The sequence below is a fragment of the Epinephelus lanceolatus genome, chromosome 3 (genome assembly GCF_041903045.1).
Source record: "Epinephelus lanceolatus isolate andai-2023 chromosome 3, ASM4190304v1, whole genome shotgun sequence".
Classification (NCBI taxonomy): Eukaryota; Metazoa; Chordata; class Actinopteri; order Perciformes; family Serranidae; genus Epinephelus; species Epinephelus lanceolatus.
The window spans coordinates 14,887,752-14,899,300 of record NC_135736.1 but is presented as its reverse complement, the minus strand read 5'-3'; the positions used below and the strand labels follow the sequence as shown (position 1 = coordinate 14,899,300).

Below are 11,549 nucleotides of genomic sequence, written 5' to 3'. Positions count from 1 at the left end.
TCTGCTTCTTCTTTTGTACACTGCTTAAACTGCAAAGCACTCATGTACTTCCTCATTTTAAGGTAAATGTTTTTTTCACACTAATTTCACTGATGTCATATTTTTCATTTTGAGATTCTATGCCTTCTCAAATTCAGCAACATTAAATAAACAAATGAGCTCTGTACACCCAGTAGTCCTTTTAATTATTGGCATTATTGTCACAAAAGTTAAGCTCCTATAACCAAAAAGATACAATACAAACTTAACTGTCAGAACAGATACAGGCTCAATGAACATTTACTCAACATTTAGACAATGGACATTTAAGTTCTACAGAAGTGAGAAGAAGTGCTCACAAAAATAGACTTCCTCCTATACAGTAAGACCTGCTCTTCACTTAAAGGAAGGACTGTTTGTCTTAAAAAAGTCAGAGTAATGTTGAGAGTTAAACTTGAATATCTTACATGGTGACCAAAAAACAAATTATAAAGAGAATTATAAAATGTTTACTGATGTCAGGAAAATGTGGCCCGAGCCGCCCTCTAGTGTGCTCACCCTGTGTGTGTGTGTGTGTGTGTGTGTGTGTGTGTGTGTGTGTGCGTGTGTGTGTGTGTGTGTGTGCATGTGTGTGTAGGCATTGGGGCGAAACTCTGCCGTGCACGATACAGAGAGCACGGGAGAACTGTAAACGTGCCACCATGTAGAGACAGAAATGACATGCCATGGTATAAATAAGATAAATAACATAAGGCTATTTAGTTTGTTTAATAAAAAGACAAGGTATAGACCTGTTCTATAGGCCTGGATATGAAGCGTCCGTAGTGCCAAATGATATAACTGTAGTTTCTAAAGAGCTAAGACAGAAAAAAAACAATAAAATAAATCAGCCCTCCAGAGGTACGTTAAGTCATTTTTCTTTTGATTACTGAAATGTTTAACCACTAATTCCTATTTTAAGTGTAACCCTTCACCATAACTTACCACTAGTGTGTTTACCAAAAAAAATAGAACATTTTTCACACATTAAAAGCACAAAGATGTTGAAATCTAGGCATATTCTGCCATCATAACTTGGCTCTCAGAATTCACCAGATTGATGCCTTTAAATCAAATATATACAAATATATTTCTCCCAGAGGAGCATGCCCCTGGACTTATTTATTTGCTGTTGTTGCACTACTCTTGCTAGCCTAGAATTTGATAATAATCACATGCAATAATTCACAAACCATCATTCCAAATGATCTTCAAGCATTATAATGTAATGTAATCAATAATCAACCTCCTTGACTGATATTTTTTTAGTCAAATGATGTGAACATTTTCTACAGCTGGCCCAAATCAAAACATGTTTGTGCCTTTAATTAATTACAAATCACAATTGAAAATAAATCTGTTTTACGATGTAACAACATTGGTTTGTTTGTGTCCAGATTTACAGAGTCATTTTCTTTTCACAGATCCAGAAGTTTTTAATTACACATTCTAAATCATTCCAGCTGTTTTTGTAATCATGGTAGTTTACTGCCACACAGTCTTCGTTTGTGCCTTCATAATTGTTTGGTTCCCCGGAGTGCCAGAAGCTGAAATGAAAAAACAAATATGCTTTTCATAAAGAACACGAACAATCATTTAATAAACATCAATAAACAGAATGTGACTAAGTTAAAGTAAAAGCAATCATTGAAAATCATGTTTTATTGACAGTGAAATTGTCAGCTTAGGTACTGTTATGTCTAAATTTGAATAAAAGAGTGATGTGTGTACCTTGTTGTCAGCAGAGTGCCATCCACCCATTTCCATACCCCCTCTGTCTCTCTGTCAGTCAGTCCAATCCACATTATCTGTCGGTATTTTCTTGTGAATTCCTTGTCATTAAAGCAAAACAAACAAAAAACATATAATATACATGTATAACCACTGTCACATGCACACACACACACACACACACACACACACACATACACACACACACACACCTGTTCCTCTTTGCTGTTGATAATCATCAGGTCTGCACCTCTTCGCACACAGTCGTCTCTGCTGTCTTGCCAGGTTTTGTTGATTGAAGAAATATAGTAGAAACTACCACTGAAATACACCCATCCTTGGTTTGAATAGAGAGCTGTTGATAGAAGAAAAAAAATCTCAGTATTCAACAAAGAAATAAAAAGGGCACTGCAAAACTAATTGTACTACCTGTGCACTTGTGCACTTTAAGCAGCCAAAAAACCCAAAACAAACAAAAACATCCTGTTAAGATGAGGAATTTTAGCCACGAAGTGACGTCTACAGAGCCCCTAAAGTCCCCAAAAAAGAAAAAAAACTATCTCGTGCACACGAGATAGTTTCTTGTGCACATGAGATACTAACTGCAGCGTGGGAAATAATTGTATGTCGAGCGCAAGTTTCAGTATCTCATGCGCTCGAGTTAGCTTATCTCGTGCGCTTGAGTTAGTATCTCATGGCTGTTATAATTAAGAGTATTAAACCGTAATTCTTGCTTTTTGAATGGCGCAACACAGAAGCATGATTATGTAATAAAACAGGTGTTTATTTTAGGATCCAGGTGGTGAAAGGCTGTGCGCACATAATGTCCCAACAGGGGACAGCCCTCCATTCCGAACCACCCCCACTCCGAAATTGATTTTCAAGTCCATATCGAGTTTCCTGCATCAAACACTCCCCCCCGCTCTCCGTCACTCGCACAATTCCGAAATTCGTTGTACTACAAAAGCTTGAAATGAACATTCAACTCATTGTCTTTTATTGAAAATATGTCACTGTCTTCATGTATTATATATAATTTCTCTAGCAGCAAACACATTTAAAGGAGACGCTTGTCAGGTCTTTGTACGTGTGCTGTCCGTGGTGCTGAAATCCCTGCTGCAGCCGCCGCTCCTGCTGACAGCAGACCGGGGGAGAAAAAAGACATTTCTTTGCTCTGTGCTTTCAGAAAATAGTCCCACTGTGTTTGCCAGGGCATACCAGGCTGTGTGATTATGCACAAAGATTGGTTAAGGCATTGGAGCAATTTCATACAATTGCGGACATTTAACATGATAAACTAATTTCAATTCAACATGGTCATTTGCTTAGAGGATTCAGCTGAAGCATAATGAGTGTTATATGTCATTAAGATGAAGTATTTGCTTGTTTTGTGGTTAATTATGCACATGATCCATTTGACCCCATCATGCAGTCCGTTCGTCCCTGCAGACAGCGTTATATTGCTCCTTAAATGGCTTGATTTAGTTATCAAAGTTTCATTTTCTTAGCAAAACATTCTAGTTCTCTTATACCTCTATGTTATTATAAAATAACTTCAAATCAAATCCTTAATCATTGATAAGTGTGCGTGCTTCCCCCGCCCCTCCCCCCCCCAGAAGTGTTTTACAGTAATTGTTCTACACAATTACTACCTACCTTATTAGGCAGTATGCACTGGAAATGATGTACGAGCTCACAGAGACCAGTGTGTCTTGTGTACTGGACAGCAGCCGGCAGTTATCTAGTGGTCGCACTGTATAGATTTATTAGGCTACATTATAATTCATTATTCGCTATTAGTGAGGATCATTTTAGATGTTGCTTACTGTTTATAGCCTGTACTATTTACAACATCAGCATATAGTTTGTATTCACAAAATACAGTTTGATATTCAAGCAGATGCGCTGGAAAACTTGGCAGAGAGCCAATGCTGCCTGGCTGCGCTGTAACGTAACCTTGTCTATAAATAGTACACAGCCATGGTACTGACTCAGACAGTGACCTGTCTGTATGTCGAGCTCATGTTTTAGTATCTTGTGCGCTTGAGTTAGCTTATCTCGTGCACTCGAGTTAGCTTTTCTCGTGCGCTCGAAATAGTTTTTTTTCTTTTTTGGGGACTTTAGGGGCTCCGTAGACGTCAGCCTGACTTGAAAAAAAAGAAAAAACAGAAACAGAGCATTCAGGATCAAATCTAGTTGTTACTGCAAAGAAGCTACATATTCTAAAACGTGGCTGCTTGACACACATCTTCAACCTGGAAGCACGGAAGATCTCTACAATCAGCACAGTTTCAAGATGGAAACCTAAGATTAGTGTCACCAATTCAGTATCTGACCAAATGTCTCCTCTCCTGTTCCTGAGATATGATGTTAAATACTGGCCAGAAAAGTATTTTTGCAGAATATTATGATGTCACAGTGAATCTGACCTCTGACCTTTTGGATATAAAATGTCATCATTTCATAATTTTATCCCATAAAAAAATTGTTGTGAATTTTTTTAATAATTAGCATATGAATTCTTGAATTATGGCCAAAAGGAATAAAAGAGTTTTTTGAGGTCCCAGTGACCTCGATCTTTGACCGCCAAAATCGAATCAGTTCATTGTGACTTTCAAATGGACATTCTTGCAAAATGTGATGAAATTTCCTCAAGGCCTTCTTTAGATATCACGTTGACAAGAATGACATGTAAACAGGGTCACACCTTGGCCTTTTACCATCAAACTTTAATCAGTTCATTGTTGAGTCCCAGTGGACATTTGTGCGGGGCTTCCAGTTTGGCAGGATGAGGGACTAGTCACATCTCCCATTAGCTCCGCAGTTTTGTTTTAAAAACATCCGTAAACAAGTTAAAATCTGTCCAGCTTGCAGCCATTCACTTAATAATCCTAATGGTCTGTGGAACCCAAGTGACCGAGTGACTGACTATGGTGAAACCTAAATCAATGAGGAGTGCAGCGACGGGGGGAGACGCCAGCCCCACCTAGTGAGGACACCCGAGAAGTGAGCAGTATCGTGGCTGATAAGGTGCTTGCAGCTCTCAAAACACTTCGCGAGGTGATGGTAGAGGTGTGCGATATGGACAAAAAATAATATCTCGATATTTTGGGGGATTTTGATGATAACGATAATTAGATGATATTCTTTTAAATATGTGTTTTTAACAGCCTGAGTTATAGCTCGTTAATTGTTTCTCATGGATGATATTAATGGACACAATGTTTTAAAGGAAAAATGTTCTTAACATTTCTTGCTGCTTTTTTACCTGCTCACTCTGTTTGACTCTGGTGACGGCCTTTCGTAGCGTCAATTCCAGGTCCATTTGCAACTGTTCAGACAGGCGTTTGTCCCGCAGACTCACCACAAGCCTGTCCCTCACCATCTCATCATGTAGAGCACCATAACAGCAGTGCTCTGCCAGGCAGTGCAGCGCCGTAATTAAACTGTCAGCTGTCTCGCCCGTTTCTTGATGCTGCTGATTAAACTTTGCTCTCTCAAAGATCACATTCCTGTGGTTCTCTTCTGCTTGCATCTCCAATCCAGAAGCACTGCGGAATCTGTCGAAGCGTTTAATCCATTTAGGCCAGTCTTCAACCTTGAAGGTGAACTTTTCCGGCGGGGAGACTTGAAACTGTGCCACGTTGCCGCTTCGTTCAGCTAACTGTGGCTAGGCTAGGTAGCTCTGTAGATGGTCTTCCAGTACTGCAAACTATCCTGACCTAAAACTAAACACTTTTGCATGTCGCTATAGGCCTATGCAGACTAAGTCACTAGTACTGACGCTTGCGTCTGACTTTACTTCTGACACCATGTTTAGTTATTTATTGGTATAACCGCAAACCACTCATGAACCACGCAGGCTTCAGGTACTTGAGCAACCCTTTAATTGTTCCCCTGCAACACAATACAGCATGACCTTAGTTCCCACCTGACAGGCTGGGACCTATCACTACAGCTGACCCACGTCTTCCGAAGCTGCTGGAGCATCTGTGGGCGGTGTTGCTATGTTGTCTTGCTAATGTTTGTTTAGCAGCAGGCTAACCTGCCGGGAAGGTGCCAGTGAGAGATCATGTGACCACCTAGGCGTACTGCGTTGTGCTGCTGCACGCAAGTTATGTAACTCTTGTTCAGTGAATGTGTGGGGTTTCAACATGTGTTTTCAGTTGTTTTTGTGAAGTCATTTGCATACTCGATAACGTAAATTTGCACATTGTTAAAACAACAATGACGATATTATCGTTAACGATATATATTGTCCATCCCTAGGTGATGGCCCAAAATAAAAAAGACTTTTGTGCCACAATTGATGCTCGTTTTGGGTCAGTTATTGCTGACCTAAAAAACGAAATCTTAACAATGAAGAGAGACACACAGACAGCAATGGCAGCAATCAAAACTCCAGTGCTAGTGCATAGCCAAACCATTGAAGAAGTTGAAAAAGATGCAACCCAGCACTCCGATGACATCTCCCAGCTGCAGACCCAGGTGGCCGACCTGACAGCTGAAACTGCTGTCAGATACGTGTAAGGATTTGGAAGGGCAATCATGCAGGAATAACATCCACATACAGTAACAGGAGTCCCAGAAGTAAAAGGACGGCCCACGACCCCGGGAGTTTGCTGCTCAACTGCTCACCGATGTGCTCTCCCTCAAACATAAGCCCTTAATCGACCGTTGTCATCGTTCCCCCCGACAACGTACGACTGAAGGGGAACCACCTTGTCCGCTGATCCTGAGGCTCCACTATTATCACGAAGTGGAGCATATCTATATACACCTGCTCAAGTTATTTTGCTCTTGAACACGGCACACTTCTAGGCTGCCCCCTATCCCCTCTCCTGTTCGCGCTGGCCATTGAACCTCTCTCTGCAGCTCTACGTGTTTCTACCTCTTTTGAGGGTGTGACACGAGAGGGTGTGGTACATAGGCTATCCTTGTATGCGGACGATTTATTACTCTGTCAAAAATCCTGTTGCCTCTTTACCTACTATAATGTAGTGGTTGTTTTTCACTATGTTCCCTGTATCCATGGTTCTCTGTTGGAAACCGCTGGACTGCCCTCTCTGGGTTGGGGGAGAGTTAGTGCCTCAAGCGAGGGGGTTCAGGTACAGACCCTTTCCAAAAAATTAGAATTTCATGGAAAAGTTATTTCATTTCCATAATTCCATTCAAAAAGTTAAACTTTCATAGATTATAGATTCAGGGCCCACAATTTTAACGATTTCAAGTATTTATTTGTTTATTTTTACATAATTTGGGCTTCCAGCTCATAAAATCCACGAAAACAGGAATTCAAAAATCTTCAATACTTGGTTGGGAATCCCTTTGCCTTAATCACTGCCTCGATGCGCCGTGGCATTGAGGCAATCAGCCTGTGGCATTGCCTGGGAGTTATGGAAGCCCAGATTTCCTTGATGCTTGCTGTCAGCCCTTCTTTGTTTTTGGGTCTGGTGTCCCTCATTTTCCTCTTGATAATACCCCATAGATTCTCAATGGGGTTTAGGTCCGGCGAGTTGGCTGGCCAGTTAAGCACTGTGATGGCATGGGCATCAAACCAGGTTTTGGTGCTTCTGGCGGTATGGGCAGGGGCCAGGTCCTGCTGGAAGATGAAATCTGCATCTCCATACAGAGCCTCAGCAGAAGGAATCATGAAGTCCTCTAAAACATTCTGGTAGACTGTTGCGGTGACCTTGGATTTAAGAAAGCAGAGTTTACCAACACCTGCACCAGACATTGCACCCCAAATCATGACTGACTGTGGATATTTCACACTGGACCTCAAGCAGCTTGGGTTCTGTTCCTCACCTGTCTTCCTCCAAACCCTTGGACCTTGATTCCCGAATGAAAGGCACACTTTACTTTCATCGGAAAAGAGGACCTTGGACCACTGGCCAACAGTCCAGTCCTTCTTCTCCTTGGCCCAGTTGAGACGCTTCCTACGTTGGCTCAGGCTCAGAAGTGGCTTGACCCGAGGAACCCGACAGTTGTAGCCCATCTCCTGGATGTGTCTGAATGTGGTGGTTTTTGAAGATGTGACTCCCGCCTCATTCCACTCTTTCTGGATCTCTGCCAGATTCTTGAATCTTCTCTGTTTGATAATCCGCTGAAGCCCACGGTCATCTCTTTTGCTGGTGCATCTTCTCCTGCCACATTTTGCCCTTCGGGGCACCACCTGGGCACCTCCAGCTGGAGGTGTTTCGGGTACGTCCCACTGGTAGGAAGCCCCGGGGCAGACCCAGGACATGCTGGAGGGATTACATATCCCATCTGGCCTGGGAAGGCCTTGAGGTCTCCCAGGAGGAGCAGGAAGCAGTTGCTAGGGAGAGGGATTTCTAGGATGCTTTGCTCGGCCTGATGTCCCTGCGACCCGGCCTTGATAAGCGGGTGAAAATGGATGGATGGATGGATGGATGGATGGATGGATGGATGAAAATTGTGACTTGGAGTTATTTTTACTTTTATATTAAATATGAATGATGAATTAAAACCTGGAATGTCACATATTCTGTAAAGTATTGTCACCCCAACTGACGTCACCAGTTATTCAGCAATTATGCACATGATATGTAAGTTTTTTTATTTCCATATCATACTCACCAAAGTTACTCAACTTCCTCTTCAACTCATCTCTCTCTTCAGTCAGGGTTTTATAACTCTCCTCAATACCTAGTGGAGAGGTTATCGTCACTTACAACAGAATGTTCACAACTAAAAAGAAAGTTTACTTTCAAACAGAATGTCCACATTAAACTGATCTATTAATGACATTTAGTTGTTAAAGCTACAGTTTGTAACTGTCACGACATCCACACAGAAGTAGATAAAACACATGATCTACTCAGGTTTCTCCTCATGGTGCTTCTGAGGGCATTTGTTAGAATCTTACGTGGCTCACAGAAAACAACCAATCAGAGCCGAGGAGTCTCCAACGCAGCTGTCAATCATGTCAATCACTGCTCGTGATCTACAGTCAAACTGTCGATGCATGACCGCAGTTATGAATCAAGATTCTGTCAGTGCATTGCCTATTTCTTGCCACAAATGTTTTTCATAAGTTTTAGTGCACTGTTTAGCTGTAAAAAAATAAATTTGCTCCAGCTCCTGGGCTGTGCTTTGTTTTCAGCTCAACTGTTTCCAGTCACTTTCTCATTTTACAGTTAAACACTGCACTAAATATGTTTCTGATCTTGATTCATATTCGATCCGCGCTGCTTAGTTGGAAAGTTTGACAACATTTCACCAGTCATGACTGACATGATTGACAGCTGCATTAGAGACTCCTCGGCTCTGATTGGTTGTTTTCATTTACCCTGTGGAGGATGTTAGAGCAACATATTCATACCCATGGTTTTAGAGTGAGATGTCCAGCAATAACTTACAGGTGAAATTAATAACAGTGGATCATCATAACAGTCCTCTTGGCAGAAGATTTAACTGGGATTATTCTGATGACATGTAACACTTGTAACACTGTATTATATGCACAGTATTGGATCCATTAAATCCAAATTATTGGAGTAGTTTCATCATCGTACTTACGAAGGTTGATGCTCCTAAACTCGTCTCTCTCCTCAGTCAGATTTTTAAAACTGGCATCAATCCCTGGTGGAGGGGCTAACATCATTTGCAACAGTATCAGATTATGTTCACAACTAAAGAGACAATTCATTTTAACACAGAATTTCCATATAACATGAATCTTTCCATAAAGCTGTAGGTATTTTTATAAGTTAAATGTATCTGTAAAACAAACAATTCTGTCATACAGCAACAAACCACACACCCATGGTATCACACAGGAAATGGCAACACCTGTAGTGACAAACTTCAACTCTGCTGTTAGAAAATGAATTCATATTAATTAATATATGATGTAATAATTTAATAAAACTCACAGAGAGCAAGACGGAGGGAAATGTTTAGAGCAACTTGTAGGACACACAGGAGACAAAAGCTCACAGCAACACATCTGAGCAGTTTTCCTCCTGTGTATGGAAAACACACACACACACACACACACACACACACACACACACACACACACACACACACACACACACAGTGCATTACTTGATTAACAGCTTTCTAAGCACTTAAAACACTAACCATACACAACTTCCACAAAAAGGCAAGAAGACTAAAAAGGGACGACTGCTGGTTGTCAGACTCTTTTTTTGACTTTCTGTCAAACACCAAAAAGGTCTCGTTGAAATTCTATTATTAGATATCATCTTTGAAATGGGTAAACTGTCAGTCAAAAGGTAAACATGATATTCATTCAAAAAAATAAATGAAAATACAACAATGTTTAAATGGTCACAGAGTTGATAAAAATAAATGAATAAATAAAGACCATGAAACTAAAAGGACGTTTCCACTTCTACACTTAACCTACAAACACAGATTCTCTGGACGATGTTTTCTTAAATCTCTAAATGACAGTATACCCTGTGTGACCTTGTGATGTTACTCTGATGTTTCAAACAGCCAAACATTGATAGCAATTCTGTCTCACCGGGCACTGTGGTACCATCTTCATCACTGTGACTCTTGGAGGCAGCAGTCCTGGCTGAAGCATCAGAGAGGTTCATCATCTCCACAGTGATCTCTGATGCATTTTCATAGACGGCCATATTTCACTCAGAGTGTGATGGATGTCTTACTGATGGTTTCTGTGATCTGCTTCTTCTTTTGTATGTTGCATAAACTGCAAAGCACTCATGTACTTCCTCATTTTAAAGTAAATGTTTTTCCTGTCTTGAGTAAAACAACTTCATCATACAGAGGTTATTACTGCTTCAGTGATGACGTGTTATTTCAACTCAACCCTCTCACATCTGCACCAGAGCTGGAAATATCTCAGTACATCACAATTAGACGACATTTTCTAAGTTTTGAGATTCATACTATCTCTTACTGTACGACTATACTCACAATAAACATTATCATCAATATCCATCATAAAAAAGTTCCTTTTTCTGAATCTAAATCCTGAACAAATAAGCTCTGTACTACACCCAGTAATGTCTGCAGAACAGATTTAAGTATGCCATCCAATTACACTACTATCCAAGAAAGACCTCATATTTTACATTTCATTTAAAAACAAGCCCACCCACACTGTTTTTATCATTGTTGGCATTATTGTTGCAAATGTTAAACCAGTATAACAACACTTACTCAACATTTAGACAATAGACATTAAAAGAGAAGTAAGAACATGTGGTCACCAGAGGTCAGTGAATGTACCAACATACACTTCCTCCTGCACGGTGAGAACTGCTCTTCACTTAAAGGAAGGACTGTTTCTTCAAGTTAAATGTTGAGAGTTAAACCTGAATTTCTTACATGATGAACAAAAAAAAGCAGACACCTTAAAGATGGAGTGAGAAGCTTGTCACCAGTGGAGGGGTGGGTTATTCATAGCAGAGGCACCAATTCTCTTTTGAAAACACCCTAAAAGGAAACACTCACATTCCTTTCATGAGAACATGGCTGCATATAGTGTCAAGATACACTGTTGCCAACCCATTTCCCAGATCTGATCCTGTCTGACACCCGACTGTTGCGGAAATTCTCTGCTGCTGGTGAATAATGAAATAGAGACTTCTGCCGGCCGACAAGGTTTTTTATTTTCTTTGCAAAGAAAAGGTCAGTCATCACACGAGCGGTCAGAATGACGAAAAAGAACCCCGAACATAGGAAAGCCTAAACATTTATACCTGAGGAACGCCTCTTACGGTGTGTTTCACACCCTTCTGTCTGCGGCAGGGAGCAGTGCCCCTACCCATTGTTTT

General features: G+C 40.8%; 1 protein-coding gene across 1 annotated transcript; it reads right to left on the bottom strand.

Moving 5' to 3' along the window:
- Positions 1 to 166: 166 nt before the first annotated feature.
- On the bottom strand, positions 167 to 10,491 carry LOC144461835 (uncharacterized). The gene is made up of 7 exons (XM_078165519.1): positions 10,268 to 10,491; positions 9,648 to 9,737; positions 9,292 to 9,366; positions 8,350 to 8,418; positions 1,962 to 2,104; positions 1,750 to 1,850; positions 167 to 1,565 (listed from the first exon to the last, which is right to left on the bottom strand). The coding sequence occupies exons 1-7, from the start codon at positions 10,383 to 10,385 to the stop codon at positions 1,418 to 1,420; spliced, it is 744 nt and encodes a 247-aa protein (XP_078021645.1). The 5' UTR covers positions 10,386 to 10,491; the 3' UTR covers positions 167 to 1,417.
- Between the last annotated feature and the right edge of the window lie 1,058 nt (positions 10,492 to 11,549).

Excerpts from the sequence above, each read along its gene's own strand:
- LOC144461835 (XM_078165519.1), bottom strand. The coding sequence starts at position 10,385 with ATGGCCGTCTATGAAAATGCATCAGAGATCACTGTGGAGATGATGAAC. Across the intron at positions 9,367-9,647 it reads TTCCCTCCGTCTTGCTCTCT|CCCCTCCACCAGGGATTGAT; the intron begins GTGAGTTTTATT and ends AAATGATGTTAG. Across the intron at positions 8,419-9,291 it reads GTTTAGGAGCATCAACCTTC|GTATTGAGGAGAGTTATAAA; the intron begins GTAAGTACGATG and ends CCTCTCCACTAG.